Source organism: Halichoerus grypus, chromosome 5, assembly GCF_964656455.1.
Source record: "Halichoerus grypus chromosome 5, mHalGry1.hap1.1, whole genome shotgun sequence".
NCBI lineage: Eukaryota > Metazoa > Chordata > Mammalia > Carnivora > Phocidae > Halichoerus > Halichoerus grypus.
Genome location: NC_135716.1, coordinates 82,261,100 through 82,280,499, shown reverse-complemented (window position 1 = coordinate 82,280,499; position 19,400 = coordinate 82,261,100). Strand labels below are relative to the sequence as shown.

Sequence of the window (19,400 nt, the reverse complement as noted above, 5' to 3'; positions counted from 1 at the left end):
TCTTTAAAAATAAAGGAAATTATTTTAGATCTATGTTTTTAAAGAAAAAATATTAAAATGTAGTCATTTTGTAATATAGGTTAAAGTATGATAGATGACAATAATAGCACAAAGGGCAGAAGAGGAGGAATGAAAGTATCCTATTGTAAAGTTCCATATTATATATTAAGTAGTATAATATCCCTTGAATGGAGACTATCAATTTAAAAATCTATACTATAAACCCTAAAGCAAACACTAAAATAAGCCAACAAAGGAGAGAAAATGGAATCATAAAAAATAGTTAATCCAGAAAAGGCAGAAAAAGAACACAAATGAGAAACAATAGAAAAATAAATACCAAGATGATAGATTTAATTTTGAACTTACCAGTAGTCATGTTAAATATGAACACTCAATGCCAATGAAGAGATGGAGGTTTTCAGATAGCATGTAAAACAAGAAACAACAAGAATGCCTACACACATGAACTTCTAATATAAAGACCCAATCAGTTAAAAGTAAAAGAATGGACAACTAATAGTATCAAAAGAAATCTGGAGTTACAGACAAAATAGATTTCAGAACAAGGGATATTATCAGAGATAAGGTAATTTCATCATGATAAAGTGGACATAATTCTAAATATTTATGTTCCTAAAAACAGAGCTTCAGAATACACCAAGGAAAAACTGATAGAACTGCAAGGAGAGATTGTGGAGACAACTCCACAATTATAGCAGGACATTTTGATAACTTTTCTCAATAATTGATTGAACAAGTAGACAATTAGGGATACAGAAGATTTGAACAACCTAATCGATAGATATCTCTCTCAGCAACAGTAGAAGGCACATTCTTTTAAAATGCGCATTGGGGGGCGCTTGTGTGGCTCAGTCGGTTAAGTGTCTGCCTTCGGCTCAGGTCATGATCCCACATCTGGCTCTGCTCGGCAGGGAGTCTGCTTCTCCCTCTTCCTCTGTAATCTCTCTCACTTTTGTGCTCTCTCAAATAAATAAATAAAATCTTAAAAAAATAAAATGCACATTGGGGTGGGGGGTTGCCTGGCTGGCTCAGTCTGAGGAGCATGCAACTCTTGATCTTAGCATTGTGAGTTTGAGCCCCATGTTGAGTGTAGAGGTTACATAAAAAAAAAAAAAAAATACACATGGATATTTACCAAATATATGGAACATATTCTGATATGTTTTGGGACACAAAATAAGTCCTGATAAATTTAGAAATAATCAACTCATATAAAGTATTTTCTGACCATAATGGAATCAAATAAGAAGTCAGTAACAACAGAAAGGTCACTTAAAATCCCCAAATATTTGGAAACTAAACATACTTCTAAGTAAGTCATGTATCACAGAGGTAAGCAAAAGCAAAATTTGAAAGTATTTTGAATGAATAAAAATGAATAACGAACTTATCAAAATTATCAGGATACAGGTACAGCAGATCTTAGGAAGATATTAATAGCATTATATACCTATATTTAAAAAAAAAATCTAGATCAATGGCCTAAATTTTTGTCTTTAAAAAAATAGGAAAACAAAAGCAAATGAAATCCAAAGCAAACAGAAAAAGGAACTAATAAAGATCAAGTTGAAATCAATGAAATAGAAAACAGAAAAACGATAGAGAACATTAATGAAACCAAAAGTGAAACTTAGGTGGACCTAAATTCTTTTTAGCTTTAAAATTTTGTAATTTGAAACACAGAGAAAATACTCTTCTTTATTTACCTACAGATTTACATTTATTTGAAAAAACATTTTTTTGAAAGTCAAGATGTATAGTAAATTAGCACAATTAAAAAAAATTTGAAACACTAAGTCACTCAAATTTCAATCCTTTCTTTACCATCTTTAACACAATACTGAATACCTTTCATAATAAGAATCAGAACCTTCCCATGGTTCTGTTGATATAGTCCCCTCACTTATCTCTCATTTCCTCAATGTCTGTACCAAGTCTCTGCATCCTTGACTACTTTGTATAAAACAACAACCCCTATTCTCCTGCATTTATTTCCTTATCCTGCTTTGTTTTTCTCCAAAACTGCAACCACTATCTTTTCCTTTAATATCTTCTTTTACCTAACTAAAAGATAGCTTTCTTTAGGGCAAGGAGTTTGTGCATTTTGTGTACTGTTGTAAGTTCTCGAACAGTGCCCAGCACATAATAGGCATTCAGTAAATACCTGTTAAATGAAATGATCAGTTATACATTAATATCCTTTAGATTCTCCTCCCCCCCACCCCATTTGTACAGATTTTCATCTCTTGAATTTGAGAGATTTTGAAAGGTCTGTCTGTTTAATAGAAACTTTCCAGACTTAGGTGTCTAGGTGACGTTTTTCGTATCTAGATCACTTCTATAAGTAACAAAACAAAGTTAAAACAGTTTGCTGAACACCTCTAACAATTATCGTCTCATTGAATCTTCCCAGCAGTTCAAAGTGAGATGAAATTCTCACTTTACAGACAAGGGATCTAAGGCTTAGGAAATTAAGTAAGGCTTTGAAAGTCACATACAACTAGATTCAAACCCAGATCTGCCATACTCTAAAGATTGAGATCTTAAACATTGTACTTTTTCCCAGTTTCAGATGTATTATTTGCAGAGATAAATGTTAGTTTAACATGAGTATCGATAGGTTTAGCATATTAGGTTAGAGCATAGCAACATTTTGAGGGAAAGAGACTAAGGAAATTTTCCTTAGAGAAGTTAGAGGGTGTGGGAAAGATTTGTGGGACACTTCTAGAGAGGTTTGTGAATAGGTCTGCAAAGGGGAAAATGACTAGGTCAGGGAAGGAATGAAACATTGAACATCTAGGAAGGATGGCTTTGCCCAAAGGGATAAAATGATAGGGAAATACAAATTGAGGTTCGTGATCTGGGTCATTGGCTGGCAAATTATAACCAGTAAATAAACTCAATTGGACTCTAATTTTTAATTGGTTAATCAATAATTGAAAATTATTCCATATGCTTTAAGTTATGTTGTCAAAAGCAGTGATATGAACCTTACACATCATTGATAGGGTATTTTTAAAGGTAATGGAAAGGAGAGAGGAAAGGAAGGAGCGAGGAGGACAGAAGATTGTGTGTGTGTGCTTATTAGAAAAAATTTTATATACTTTACATATAGAAAAAGATTTTATATTTTTCTGTATAATAAGTAATAAAAATATTTGTTTTGTAGTAATTGATACTTTCTTTTGGTTTGTAGGTTTATAGATTTCTAAGCCATTCAGGTTATGTTTATAGTGCTTATCTTAAGCCAAGGTGGCAAACTTGTCAAACTTAATTTGTAATAGCAAAACTATTAGACTTCCCTTAAGTTGACTAGAAATTATTTGTGTTGGAAGTAACAAAACACTGTTTTGCACAATATTCATTTTTGGTGCACTTTGTGGTCAGCCATTTACAGTTAAAGATTGTCCATTTGTCATTTGTCTATGATGTGAGGCCATTGACAGTCATGTTTAGTTTACACTGTTGTTAACATAAGAACACATTTTACAACTTGTTTTTCAGTGATTTAAAACAACTTATGGAGATCCACTTTGTTGGCACAACTAAGCTTTTGGTCAGGACTTGGATTCTGGATTCTTTCCATATATACCTTTTTTTTTTTTTTTTTTTTTTTTAGGAGAGTAGCGGGGAAGGGGCAGAGGGAGAGGGAGAATGTTAGGTGGGCTCCATACCCAGTGTGGAGCTGGACGTGGGGCTTGATCTCGCAACACTGAGATCATGACCTGAGCCAAAATCAAGTCAGATGCTTAACTGACTGAGCCACCTAGGCACCCCTCCATATACATTTTATTTTGTTGTATTTAGTGTGATATGTTTGAGGGGAGCTTTTAAAGTTAGGTTTACTATATTCGGATGCCTGTTCCTGTTTTTAGAGGATTTTTTTATAGCTAGTCCATATCCCACAAAGGATGATTATATTTTTAGGAGTTTTTCTTATTGATTAGAATTGGTTGACAACTGAACTGTATTTTAGGTTTGAAAAAAATCTGGTCATCTTGGTATAACAGTTAATATGCTTATGATTTTTTTGCTGACTTCATTATATAAGAGCCATTGTCTTTGTTCTTAAGTTACTTGCTTTTTCAGGCATTTTTAGATTATTTAAAAAATTGATCCTTTTTGAACCATGTTACCCTTCTACCTAATCTGTATACATATATACATATAGTAATATATATACATATTTTATACTACGTAATGTAAAATGTATGTAATTTTATTTATATGTGTGTGTACAGACTCATTATTGCCTTAATATGGTTTATATGAAAGGTAGAGAATATGACACGTGTATGACTAGTTTTCACATCTTTAAATCAGGCACAAGATTTAATAGTGGGTATTTTGCTTTTATAAGACACAATGATGCAACAACATGGGTGGAGCTAGAGAGTATAATGCTAAGTGAAATAAGTCAGAGAAAGACAAATACCATATGATTTCACTCACATGTGGGATTTAAGAAACAAAACAAGTAAAGGGAAAAAAAAAGAGAGGAGAGACAAACCAAGAAACAGACTCTTAACTATAGAAAACAAACTGATGGTTACCAGAGGGGAGGTGCGTGGGGGGATGTGGATTAAAGAGTACACTTGTCCTGATAAGTACCCCACGATGTATGGAATTGGTGAATCATTATCTTGTACTCTTGAAACTAATATAACACTGTATGGTAACTATACTGGAATTAAAATTTAGAAAAAGAAAGATACACAAATGATGTCAGTGTTCTTTTGCAAGTAATATATTTTCTCCTTGTTGTAGGTCCTTTTGTTCTGCATCACAGCTGCCATGTACATGTTCTTTTTCAGGTATGTCCTGTTATACCTATTTATTTTAATAGAAAAAATAGGGTTCCTTTGTGTTTTTTAAATCAGCCATGTAACTAATGTTGTTCCCTAAATAATTATTTCTCACAAGTAGCACGAGGTTTTGTTTTGTTTTTGTTTCCTTCCTCTAGGATTGTTAGAGATAAATCACTGCTTCTTAGTGGATAGAAGAGAGGGAAAAAAGATTTGTTTTGTTTGTTTGTTTGTTTTTCATATTCTCCTTACAGGTTCATCTTGGAAAGCTGAATATATAAATTAATAATCTTAAATACTGATAAGTGAGTTTTTGTTTTTTGTGGACCTGATTTTAGATATTCTCCACTCTCCAACATTTTAAATCAATTTAAGTCAACATTTTAAATTTAAATAAGAAATTTAAATAAATTTAAATAAGAAGAAAGTGATGGTAGGGCTTAATCTAAATCTTCTGCCAAGGTAACCTAGCACATTAATAATTGTCTTTAAAATATTAAATTAGTCCATAATGTCAGAGTTGTATTTCTCATTGACATTGAAACTGTGGGGCCTGTGGAGCAGTGTTAGGATGGCTCAAGATTTCAAGGCCAATGAAAAGGATACCATCGTTCTATAGCCATAGCAGTACAGGAAGAGGATTTTGGATTGGGAAGAGTCCATTCTTTCCTAACCTTTATTGTCAGTGATACCAGTAATTCCCATTTATTTCAGTCTTATTACGCTAATTTGAATAGACTTTTCTTGATTTTTCTGGATATAGGCAGAATTCAATCACAATAGGAAGGACCAACCTTTTAAAATTAAAATTTGTACTTGATTGACCAAAGCAGTTACAGATTTTAATAAGATATATTTGATAGATATCTTAATTTTTTTCTTTTTACCTAAATCAGACAATTCAACCATACCAGAATTTTAAAACAATTTCCTGCCAGAACATCCTAATAAATATTTGATAAGCACAATGATAGGATTTTAACTTACTATGACTTTATCCAAAATTTTACATGCACATTTAAAGTGATGCTGCTGCTGTTATTCTTGTAAAGGGACAGCCAGGCCATTAGAAGGGAAAAATGGATCAGATTTCAAGGTAGGGAGAACTTGATTTGTAAAGGATTGGTAATGGGTGCATAATATTTTTTGTCAGTTATTAATGACTGAAAAATCATTGCAGCTCTCTGGGGGTCTTTGTGAAATTGTTTGAGCTACCATATGGTCTCTTTCTTATATTTTAACAATTTAGGGGTGTCTACCGTATGGTCTCTTTCTTATATTTTAACAATTTATGGGTCAGGTATAGGAGTTAGGGACAATGACTATATCATTTCATCAATTTCCAAAAATTGTATATTGTATTCAGATACATTATTAGGACAATATGTAAAAAGTTCACATGGTTGATCTTTATGTCTATCTAGTCTGAAGGTAAAGCTTACCTAGTGGGGAAAATATAAAAAAGAGAAAAACTTAGAAACCTATCTTCTGTTGACATGTACAAGAGGAAAATACAATACCAAGTAAATTTTCTTTTTGTGAAAATTCCCAAAAGCAGATAGTTAAATGCAACAGTCCTTCCAGTCTGACACTTAAAGACAGTGTATTTGATCAAGAGTTAGCATTTCTTAGTCGTCAGTTTTTGAGGTTTAAAAAACAAATTGTATGTTGAATATCGTGATAATGCCCAAGTTTTAGCTTGGTCCTCAGAAATCATACTTTGAAAACTGCTGCCATCAACGTAGTATTTTTGGTGTAGAAAGAAAATCAGCCCTATAAATATGTATTTTGGTGTAGAGCTATGAAGCCTTTTCCTGTTTCAGTCACAAAGTCTAGTTTAAAAACAACATTTTAAAATACTTTCCAGAAGGCTCAATACAAGGTTTTAGTGCCAAGATAAACATTTTCAGTTTTCTGAGGAAAGGGCTTGTTTTCTCCTAAAAGAAGCACTATCACCAAATTCCTAGTGTTCTTGGCAGAAGTTAGTTTGAATAACTCAACAAAAGAGGTTTGGCAAATGGTAAAATAAAACCATTTATAAAGTACTACAATCAAACAAAACAATGTTACATGTTTGTCTGAACTCTGGCCTGTGTTTGGAATGAACAAACAACATTGTACATAGCAGTTAGCGAGTCTAATTGCATTAAAATATTTTATTCTTAAAACTCAGTTTAATATACAGATATTTGAGGTCATATTTTTTCCATTTATTAACAATTTTAATTCTAATTGCTTAAAATAGGTAAATATCAAATGATATTGTCCCTAGGTTTCCATTTATACTAATTTCCTTTGAGAAGAGAGGATAAGGGAATCATTTTATGTTAGAAATTAATAAGCTTGTGTTTTTATCCTAACCTATAAGTGGGAAAAAGGGAAATGAGACCCCCTTTCAATAGAGAGGAAATGTGCCAATTTTATTTATTTAGAGTAGGAACTTGAGGAAGTAGTTCTATAAGTATTTTCTAAAAGTGACATATAGGATGTGATGGTTATAGTATGAATTTACTTAAAAAGTAATGCAGTGTTCTTAGTATTAAAATCATGGCTATTAAAATGTGTAATGAAAACATCTTACTTTTGAGTAGTTCTTTTGTTATTTTTTAATAGGTACAGTTTTCTTTTCACATGCATTTTCTCATACACAGTGATCTTGATTTTCAATCTATACATCAGAAATAAGGCTTACATTCAGATAGAATTCTAAGAAAACTTCAGAGGCTTGGGTTGAGGAACGTGAAGAGAGTTCTAGTTCTTAGCCAGCTGGCCATCCATCCATCCAGGTGTCTGTTGATACCAACATATGCTGTGGATTCTGTTAAGAACTGGGGTACAATATTTTGAAGATATTTTGAAAGAAGTTTTTCTGTACAACCCCCCAGTGGGCATTCTTCATAATGATTCTGCTTCCATTGTTCAATCATGTTATTATTTTGTATGTTGTTGTCATAACTTCGTCTTAGAGCATGTCTGTCACTATGAAGCAGAAATCATAGTTGAAAATTTGGTAGAATATTTCTTCTCATGCATACCTTTAAAGCACATTTTTTTTTTAACTTCTAAATGTATACTTATGGGTAAAGCAACTTTTTTTTTTTTTTTTTAAGTCAAGGATTTATTATAGTTGTTGATTCAGGCTTTATTAGGATCTTTCCAACAGTCATGTGGAGAGAAGAAATGAGTCTCTTTTGAACCATTAGCTCTTTCATTTTTTTAACTGAAAAGCAAAGGAGAGAATCAACAACAACACAAACAGCATGCCAAAACTAATACACATAATCCTGCTAACAAAAAACAATGAAACATGCTATACTTTTAAACAATTTATTTATTGGTTTTATTTCAACATTAGGTATCTGTGTATGGAGAACACATAGTTTAGAAAAGTGAAATAATTCAGTTTCACTTTTCTTTAATAATTTAATTTAAAATAGTATCATAAAGCATATCATGACAGCTTTGATCCCATCCTGGTGAGTACCTAGCTAGAAATTCTTTCCACCTGCCTTTGCAAAGGCAGCAACAAATCCAACAGTTTGTTTAAACATGTAGATTGAAAGGCTCAGACTTGTTGTCATAGCAGATAATCTATGGACTGTGTATGACTGATTCACAGGAGACATAACTTAATCTGCTATAAACATTGAAAAACGTATTTTTATTTAGAATCTAGTGCAAATTAAAGTTGATTGTTGTTGTGTTTAAAACATTATTTAGAAATAGTATTGATGCCTGCCATGGATGAATTCTGGTCAAGTCTCTGTGAAGGTACAAATAATAAACTGTTTCATTAGTCTCAAGATAATGGATGTATTTTGTTTTTAAGAAAATGAAATGACACTATTCATTGGCTGGCTGCATTTTTGAGTGAAAGACATTTGTGATTGTCCTTGAATCTCCTAATGTAAACGGAACCTAGTATCTTTGAAGTGACTTTAACAGCAAGTAAAGAACTTTTGATCTGGGTCTTTCGACAATTATTGATTTTAACAAAAGCCCTTTAAATATCAATTAGGTTCTATTTTTTAAAGTACTGCCTAAAACTACACAGAAATCCAGTCTAGAAAATTATATATAGCATTTGAACTTTAAAAGTTTTACTTCAGGATTAGGAGAGTTTGCCCTAATGAGGTTTGTATTTTGAAGAGATTTCTTCCAGCAAAGCAGAGAGTGAATTGGGGGCTTGTAGGGGGCATAATGGCAGTTAATGGGAGGATACTGTTGCAGTTATCCTGGAAGAAAATGGTGGGGGCGTGACTGAAGGTTATTATGGTAATAATAAATAATAAACATAGTAAAGAGTGGATCTATATGAGATATGAGTATTGATGCTTGGATGAAGAAGAGAAAAACACTGGAAATTAGCAAATTAGCAAATTAGAAAATGTATGGAAATTGAGTACAGGTTTTGCAATTACTGAGATTGAAGTGCATTTAAGACACTCACATTAAGAGATATAAATGTATATCACTTGGGTATTTGGAGATTAGGACATAAATAGAGGCTATGCTTGATTGTCACACCAATTGGTTGAGTACAGACAAATTATACAACTTCTGTACGCTTAGTTTTTTCTTTATTAAAAAGTATAAATTATTATATGGACCTCATAGGTTGGCTTCTGGTGATTAAATTAGCACAGTGTCTTTCAAACTTTTTTGAATATGACCCAAAATAAGAACTACACACACACACACATAAATTTTCCAGAATAATACTTAACCTTACTACATGGAATACACTTGGATATTTTTTATTCTAATTTGTTTTATTTAAAAAGCTGCTTTGAACTACCAGCAGTGTGAAAAAACACTGAGCTAATACAGGTGAGCACCTTGCTCAGTGATTATTACTTTAGCAGAAGTAGAGTTATGAGTAGTGATTATTGTCTGTAAACTAGGAAAGAAAGTTAATTAAAATGGAGGATTTCAAGAATGAGGGCATTATCTTTAGTGTTAATGCTGTAAATATATTCATTAAGGTAAGGGCTAAAAATGTTCATTTGCTCTAGCAACCTGGTTGTCAGTGGTAACCAGCTAGAGAAATTTTTGTTGCTGAATTGGGATAGTAGATTGAGAAATGTGACATGATGTTCACTTTAAATATATACAATTAATTTTGTCAATTATTTTTTGAGGAAAGTTAGGAAAATTTTTTTTAATAAATGCAAAAAAGGTGTGAGCTGAGGAAGCGGAATGAGTATAATAAACTCAAAGTTTGAGCGGAGAAAGGGCAAGTTGTTATAGGAGTAAGGTTTTCTTTTGGATTCCTTCTTAGTTTATTTTTTTTTAGGCAAGAGAGACTAGACTATGGGAAAGTTTAAGTGAGTAAAAGAAGGTTGCACAAGCAGGAGAGATTAACAAGTTGGGGAAATAGGAAAGAGAAGAGAAATGGTCTAAAATGCAGTCCAGAATGTCAACAGAGATAGCTAGATTGTTAAACCTATTTGTCTGATAGAGATCATGTTAGATAATTATGAGGAAATTGAAGTTCCTTTTAAAAGCCTTGAACATACTGTTTAAGTGGAAGAGGATTGATAAATATAGAAGAGGTAGTAAATAGAAAAATCTTAGGTCTTTGGCTTCCTAAATTCATTGTCATTCTTAAAAGGTATTAATTACAAGTTAATTAACTTGTTGATAAAAATTGACATGGGCTTGGGAAACCAACATTCCTCAGAAGATATATGCAGGTGAACTGAGGTACTTTCATAAATGGCAACTAACTAGGGAGCTTACCAAGAATGCAAAATCTGTCCTATGCAAAGATAAAGGTAGAGATCCTCAGGACTGTTGCTTTCCTCAAAGCAAGTTGAAAAGGTGAGAAAACATAGGTTCAAAATTTTGTAAATCACTGTGTCTGACAATGCAGAGCTTATTATCAAGTCAAATGACTGTAATCTGACTTTCTTTTGGGGGGAGGTAGAGAATTAGTCTGCCCATGTGGTGAATATCCTCCATCTATGGATGGAAGTTGTGGCAAATCTGTTTTCACTTTTTGCCTATCAGCCTTTGAAATACTGTGCCTCAATAAAGAAATTGCTCAAACATTTTATATCTAATATAAATGTTTGTTGTTTTTTAGTAGAAAGCAAAGAGAAATATTGTTTGGAGAAATACTATCAACTTAAAATGCAACTTCTTACAGACTTCGTGGCACACAATCACATTAGAAGTGGTCAGTTGTCTTTGCAGTTTTATTTTCAAGAATAAAAATGCATTTTTGGGTGGTTTTCTAAATGTAAATATTTTATTTATTTTTATTGATGTCGAAGTTCAAGAAGTGATGACATGTTACTAAGTCAGTGAAGAGTTTACACTGTTAACATGCCAGTAGGCTTGTTCTAGTAGTTCTCAGGTTCCACTGGATGTTGGAGCCTCTGTGAATCAAGATGGCAGTTTGCAGTTACAATAAAGGATAAACCATAATTATGCTTATCTTTTTTTTTTTACTAAAACAATTTTAACTTATGTTAGCACTTTTCACCTAAATCAAGTTGGCACTATATAGTTGTATTTATTTTTTATTGAATCTGTAAGATACAATGTAGCTAGAATTTAATAGTAGTTAATAGCTATGTCATGCATAAGAAGTCATTTGTTCCAAGTTCTACACTTGTATTTATTTTATTAACAGAAGAATAATTCTTATAAATAATTCTTCTTAAGTATTTAGGAGAAATGAAAATGTTTTTGTTTTGGAAATGACAATTCACAGAAGATTTTAATAAAGCATTTCTGTTTTGAGCAACAAAAAATCACTCTTGGGTGTAAGAATCTGTTACCTTAACAGAAGTCTCAGCAAATCAAATATTCATAAGTAAGAGAAATAATATGATAAAGTTCTAACATTAGTGGTGAATTCTTGAAATAATGTAGATACATTTTTTTTTTCCCTGATGATGTCAGTCATAGTTTATTAGCATTGGTGATTATTGCTGGAGATGGTTTGAGTAAAAGAGTACCTGGTAAATGTTTGAATAAATGATACTGAGTTTAAAATATCTAATGATCGAGTAAAATTTTTAGCTTTTCAGAATTTTCATTTACTTAATGAAAAACATAGATGTGTTTTTGGAGGTTCCATGGTATAATGGAAATTGTATAGTCTTCAGTGCCTCACGTTCGAACAGACCTCTCTTTAGGTTTTGGCTCTTACCACTTACTAATTCTGTGGCTTTGGTAAATTATTTCTTTGGTTTCTTTTTAAATTTTTCATCCATAAAAGTATCCCTATAGTTATGAGAATTTAGAACAGATATCCCCAAGAAAATATTTTTTAAATGATATTTAAGTTTCCAAGCTAATCCTTTAAAATTAACCTATAAATGAATCCATAAAATGTACTTGGAGTATAGTGCCAGTAGTACTATAGAAACAAATAATATTTATGATAATATATTTTTGGGAAAATATATTTATTTCCAATATGTTAGAGCTAAAGCAAAAGGATTGGAAATTACCCAGTTCTTGAGCTATTCCACAGCGTCCCCTGTCAGAGCAAGAGCTCAGAGCATAGGAGACGGGAAATGAGGGGATAGAAGAACAGAATTAGACCTCTCAGGAAGAGAGTGGTTAAAAGCAAAATGAAACAGTGGCGCCTGGGTGGCTCAGGTGGTTAAGCATCCGACTCTTGGTTTTGGCTCAGGTCATGATTTCAGGGTCGTGAGATAGAGCCCCGCATTGGGCTCGTGCTCTGTGAGGAGTCTGCTAAAGATTCTCTCCCTCCCACCCCGAAATAAATAATCTTAAAACAAACAAACAAACAAAAACAGGCTAATACCGCAAATTTAAGAGCCAAAAGAGTGGGATTATGGTTTAACCTGGGGCTTTCCTTTTACTTGTCTTCCTTTTTCTTTCTTCTCCTCCCTATTCCCTACTCTGATGCCATCTGACTGGAGGGGTGTTGGGGCAGCACAGTAAGTGGGGCTAGAGAAGAAGGGGTCTTGGAAGTATAGGGTAGATGGGCGCTGTGGGGGTTGGGGTAGGTGGGTAGGGAGGAGAGTGAGGAGGAAGGAAGTGTATTGGCCCCAGATTCCCAGAGCAGCAAGATTTGGCTGTGTCTTTCTGTTGCCAGCCTTACTCTTAACTAGTTGCTAGTCCATCCATTGGAAATTGGTTTAAAAAAAATCTAAAGAATGGAACCAACCAAGGTTATGGGGATTAAGGAGTGCAACTTGTTGTGATGAGCACCCGGTGATGTATGGAATTGTTGAATCACTACACATACACCTAAAAGTAATGCAACACTGTATGTTAACTAACTGGAATTAAAATAAAAACTTAAAAAAAAAGAATGGAGCCAAATAGGGTATCCTTTTCACTCCACGTTCCAAATCTCTCTGGGCATCATATTGCATCATATTCTATCATAACTCAACAGAATAAAGCCATAGGTGATTCCTGAAAGTGTCTGCAGCACTTTTTTTGTCATTTTTCAAACAGCTACCGTGCACTTGACCCTGTTTTCACACAGTTGACTATTTCATCTCTTGCCTGTAGAGGTGGGAATGATTGAGAAGGGGAGGAATAAGGAAGAGGAAACAATTGCTAGAAGCAGTAGGTTAAGAGGAGGCCTAAGTTATGTTGCTAGAGTGGCCATTTGTATTGGAAGAATCTACATTCATTTTTGTGTATCTTCCGTGTAGTTAAAAGCCAATATTTTCCCAGAATTTGCTGGTATATCATCTTCTTGTATAAAAGGGGCTGAGGAGAGCGCCCGTGCTCTCCTCTGCCATAGGAGGTTACAGGGAGAAGCCTCTGTCCATGAGGAGGTGGGCTGCACCAGGCACTGAGTAGGCTGGCACCCATGGCCTTGGACTTCCCAGCCCCAAGAGCCGTGAGAAACAGATTTCCGTTGTTTGTAAGCCATCCAGTGTCTAGTATTTTGTTATACTAGCTTGAACTAAGACAACTGGGAAGGGCTTTTCCACTTTCTAATGTAATGCGTTAATATTTCAGGTGTCCATTACAAAAATTGGCTTGCAGACCTGCTTGCTACCCTGAGGTGTAGGCCAACTACTGTCTCCATGTAAGCTTCCTTTCCCTTAAAGGAAAGTCTTTTAGGGGCACCTGGGTGGCTCAGTCGTTAAGCGTCTGCCTTCGGCTCAGGTCATGATCCCGGGGTCCTGGGATCGAGTCCCACATCGGGCTCCCTGCTCCGCGGGAAGCCTGCTTCTCTCTCTCCCACTCCCCCTGCTTGTGTTCCCTCTCTCGCTGTGTCTCTCTCTGTCAAATAAATAAAATCTTAAAAAAAAAAAAAAAAAGGAAAGTCTTTTAATAGGAGTCTTTTAAATGAAGTCTGAAATTATAAACTCCTTTGAATTAAATTTATTTTTCATTCTTAACCCAAACACCACTCTACTGTATACAATAGAAGATCTATAGTATTAGCCAAAACCAGGGATTCCAGCTATGCAAACTTACACACCTATACACCATAGTCGTAATTATAACTTACTCCATTTCATTTGGGCTTGAGATATAAATATAATGGTTTTGAAAATATGAGATTAAAATTATTTGGAATTGAATATAATTTATAAATGATAAATATAGAAGCTTGAAGCGATTTAGCTGTGAAGAGACGATACAGAAGTAATTGCAGATACTTTTAAGAATTACCTTTTGGCTTTATTTGGTTGAGTTATGATATAATGCCTAGAGAGATTTTTAAATTTGGGAATTATGATGAGTAAAGAAGAATGATAAAACTAACTCTATAATGAGAACTGATGCCTTGTGAATTAGAAAAATAGCCAGAATTTTGTAAAACACATTAGAGGACAAATAGCCTCAAATTAAGATTATATTGATTTTTTTGTAAAATACATATATGTATATATTTTGTTCATTGTAGAAAAATACCAAACAAAATCTTTCAGAGAATAACTGCTATTTTGTGTATATCCTTTGTGTATATCCTTTGTGTATATCCTGCTTTGTGTATATCCTTATTGGCCATTTGCTATGTCTTTGTCTGTCTTTCCTCTCCACCTGCCTGCCTTCTCTCCCTCTGCCTTCCGCTTTCCCTTCCTTCCTTATTCCTTTTCTTCCCCCCTCCTCATTTCCTCTCTCCTTCCACATCTTCTACATAGATATACTTCTCAAATGAGATCATATCATGTTGCTGGATGCTGAAATGCCTTTTGTTGGCATATCTGCATTAGAAAAGACTAGGAACTTTCTGTGATTAGTCTAAGCAGCAAGCCTTCTCTTGAATTACACACACTTATACTCACATCCACTTGCCCAGGTGCACACAACAAATTATTAGAAGCGGTAGAAAAGATTCTGACACCAGTCTTCAGTTCTTCACTAAAAGAAACTGGTGATAACTCTTAATAATCTGAACATGACTAAAATAATGATTCCAAGCATCTATTCTTTCAAGTCCGGGGAATCCTCTTCTGTGTGCTATCTTCTTCTTGTTTAAGGAGAATTACTACTAATCACAGAAAGTTCTTAGACTTTGCTGATACAGATGTACAAATTTGAAGCAGTTAATTGCTTATTTTATTGGTTATGAGGAATGCTGTAACTCACTATGTTTTTTTCAAGCCTGACTTTGTTTCTGTTGTTTTCAACCGTGTGAGTTTGCTTAGAGGTAAGTAAGGGGCACTGTAGTGTAGCAGAGTTGGTTAAGAGCGTGAACTGTGGAGCCAGGCTGCGTTACGTTCAAATCTTCACTTCATCTAACTTGTTTTGTGATCTTGGCTAAGCTACTTAGCCTCTCTGTGCATCAGCTTTCTCATCTTAAAGTGGGAATAGTAATAGTACTTACCTCATGGGATTATTATAAGAATTAAATGACTGTTGAGGCGCCTGGGTGGTTCAGTCCTTAAGCGTCTGCCTTCAGCTCAGGGATCAAGCCCCGCATCGGGCTCCCTGCTCTGCAGGAAGCCTGCTTCTCCCTCTCTCTCTCCCCCTGCTTGTGTTACCTCTCTCACTGTCTCTGTCTCTCTGTCAAATAAAAGAATTAAATGACTGTCATATTTTACACACTCAATAAATGTTAGCTATTTTTATTATTTAAGTCTGAGCTGTAAAGATCATTCATGTAGTCTATGATTCCATTTATATGATATGTCCAGAATAGGCAAATCCATAGAGATAGAAAGTAGATTTGCATTGCCTATGACTAGGGGACTTGCAGGGAATGGGGAATGACTACAAATGAGTATTTTTTTAATGGTGATGAAAATGTTCTTAAAGTAATTGTGATGATGGGTACACAAGGCTGGGACTATAAAAATCACTGAATGTTGCATTTTAAATAGTGATTTGTATATTATGTAAATTATATCAATTAGCATGTTATTAAAAAATCTGAACTGGAAACAAACCTTTGTTGCACAGAGGCATGGTGTTTCTTGTGTTACCACCATCAGATATCCCACTGGTTGCTGCCTCTCAGGGATGCTACTCGTTTTTGTGGGCACATAGGCGTACACTGAAACAGAACATCAGGAGACTTCTCTTTTTCTCAGGTGTATTTGAAGGAGTGTTCCCTTGGAGAATGACAGAATGAAGAACATGCACGTGCCCTGTAGGGCTTATCAGCTCTCTTTCCAGAATTGTCAGAACTGCAGTTTAGGATATGTATGCTCTTGGTTATGAGACACTACACTTTGGAATTAGAAGGAAAACAAAAGAGGAAGCTGCCATAGAAGTCTCAAGTGTATATAAGATTGTTAATACAACATTGTGCTGAAATTCGTTTTTTGATATTTCTGAGTTAGGATGTTAAATTTTTTACTTGGTAGTAGCGTTTGAAAAGTGCAGTTTAAAAAAAGGTTTATAGGCTTGCCAACAAAGACTAATTTCAGAAATACATGCAGATATGGTACAATATCAAAAGTACTTATTAATTGGAGGAAAACAAGATGAAGGATGAGATAAAGTTATTTATATGAAACAGGCGTTTAGTGAAAATATTCTTAAATATAAGTCTGATGACTTATAGGCATCAGAATGAACACATGAGGAGAAGAACTGCCCTAACTGACCCGCAGACCTGCAGCATGACACAGAGCTGGCCCAGTCAACTTGCTTATTACATGCTATGCTCCGTAGATGACAGCTAAAACTGGGATAATAAATTAAAGTAAAATACACAATGAATGCTAAAAGAAGTTGATATTGAGAAAAATGTAAGAGAGAGAAAAAGAAACTTAATAATCGCTAAGCATCCAAAGTGAGTATATGAATACCTGTTTTCTATTTCATCTAAGAAAAGGACTTGGGTAAGCCCATTTCCCCTTGTTAGAGACATTTAGGATATTTGGGGAAAATGTCCTGACTCTATATATAAGTCTTGCTTATCAAAGTGAAAAGTCATGGATTGCCATTTAAAGGCTGATCACGAGGATGTTCTTTAAATACCTAGAAAGTGCATTGCTAATACATCCCAATTTAGTTTGAATGAAAATTAAATTATAGTCTTTGGCAAAAGAAATTATTAGTTCATGACTTGATTATATTTTGAATATGTATTTCATAGATTATATTTGATTATATATTGAAGAAGAATTTTGCTGTAGTGTCCTTTTATTTTGAGGGAGATGTTTTAAATCGCTGTCCTTGCCGTAGAAAATTATTGAATTGAATGGAAGGGCATAGAAGGAAATTATATTAGTATTTATGTCATGTATCATCAATTCTTTTTCTTTCATGATCTATTCTAGACATTTTTTAAAAAGTCACAGCAAAAATTGGAAATATTTGGATTTATTCCAATCTGTATCCTTAAAATGTCAAATAAAATCTCCACTCATGAAGGCTTATTTTTCGTGCTGCACAGGTTTAGTGACAGGGCTTCCTGGGGGAGGAAGTACGTTACAGCTGCACTGAGCTGAAAGTTACAGTAAAAGAATATTTTTCCACCATTATCAGTTTTCAGCACAGATTCTGTCTCTAATTTGTGATTGAGTCACTGAACCAGGAAGGTGTTTACCTGCAAGGTGAGCTGGTCGAAACGGGAGAAGCTTTTAAGTTCTAAAATTTCAGCCATAGTCTTCCCTAGAGGAAGAAAAAAGTGGGTCTCCTCCTCCCTTTTTTATATGCTCTTGTCAATCACAAAGCCTCTTTGTACTGGGGGGGCCTGGATGGTGACTGAGGGCTGGCTGTTTATCCTGTTCCCGTCATCCTAAAACGCAAAATAAAAGGAGGAGGAAAACATAACTTTGGGTTCCCAGGCCTTAGAGAATTAAGTTGCTTGTGGCAGCCCAGGTCCTCTGAATCCAAGCTACCTTGGAATGCTTTCTGAGGTGATTTGTTTGTTCACTAAAATGGAGTATGTAATTCTTACAGTTTTAAGCTCCTTAAAGCACATTCAGAACAAGAATAATATTCAGAATCTGATAATGGAAAGCAGTTGAGCTTATCAGAGTTAATGTCTTCTATCACAGAAACATCAAGCTCTAGTAATAGGAGCACAATTGCTATTTTATCTTATGTTTCTTGCTTGAGTGTTAAAAAGATGCTTTTGGAATTGGATAATTCTCAATTGTACCAATTGTAATTGTACCAATTGTAATATTTTGTACAAACCCTTCTTGCAGGGTGTCATTTTAAGATATTTTCAGGGATTCTTATAGAAGAGGAGACTCCCCTCACCTTTTAAAATCACTAGCAACTTCTGGTATGAAACATGTAGGGAAATTTGTTATAGCAAGCCAACCTTGTTGAAATTACTTGAGTCCTAAGACTTACAGTCATTAAAGTTTTTGATCGCTTAACTAAAGTTATTGACTCTTTCTTTTGGATTTTAGCTTATATCCCTTATAATTTTCTTTTACATTCTAATGATAGGAACAACTGTGTGAATGGATATGAGTTGGACTGATATGGCTTTCACCTTAAAAGAATATTGACCTGGTGAAATAGTGTTCTTTTAAATTATTCTTTAGAAGAGCAGAAATAAAATAGTTCCAATAAGGATGAAAAAGAAAGGTTTTGTTGTTAAATGAGGTATTCCTTTTTATTGATTCCGAAGTACACACTTACTAATGCTCAAGAGGTATAAAATGAATTATTACAAATTCAGATGTCTGATGTAAAAGCTATAAGGAAATTCTCAAACTTGTATGTGCATACAGATCACTGGGAGATTTTATTGAAATGCAGATGATGATTCAGTTGGTCTGGGGTGGGATCTTAGCTTCTGCATTTCCAGGAAGTTCCCAGGTGATGCTAGTGCTGCTGGCCCTGGGATCACATCTTGAGCGGCACATCTGTAAGTCACCTCAAGAAACAAATTATAAAATTAAAATGAAAAAAAAAAAAATCCAAGACTTTATAATCTCACTGCCTCTCTTGGCAACCCATTCTAGTAGTTGACAATATATAGAGTCAGGACATTTTCCCCAAATATCCTAAATGTCTCTAACAAGGGGAAATGGGCTTATCCAAGTCCTTTTCTTAGATGAAATAGAAAACAGGTATTCATATACTCACTTTGGATGCTTAGTGATTATTAAGTTTCTCCTTCTCTCTCTTACATTTTTCTCAATATCAACTTCTTTTAGCATTCATCGTGTATTTTACTTTAATTTGTTATCCCAGTTT

General features: G+C 34.1%; 1 protein-coding gene across 1 annotated transcript in view; it reads left to right on the top strand.

The window, feature by feature from the left end:
* The first annotated feature begins 4,443 nt into the window (after positions 1-4,443).
* The window catches only part of LOC144381744 (transmembrane protein 135-like), a 76,907-nt gene continuing 61,950 nt past the window's right edge, over positions 4,444-19,400 (top strand). Inside the window, exon 1 of the mRNA XM_078071686.1 lies at positions 4,444-4,838. Within this exon, the coding sequence (XP_077927812.1) occupies positions 4,819-4,838 (20 nt within the window). The 5' untranslated portion in view covers positions 4,444-4,818. The remainder of the gene's footprint in view (positions 4,839-19,400) is intronic.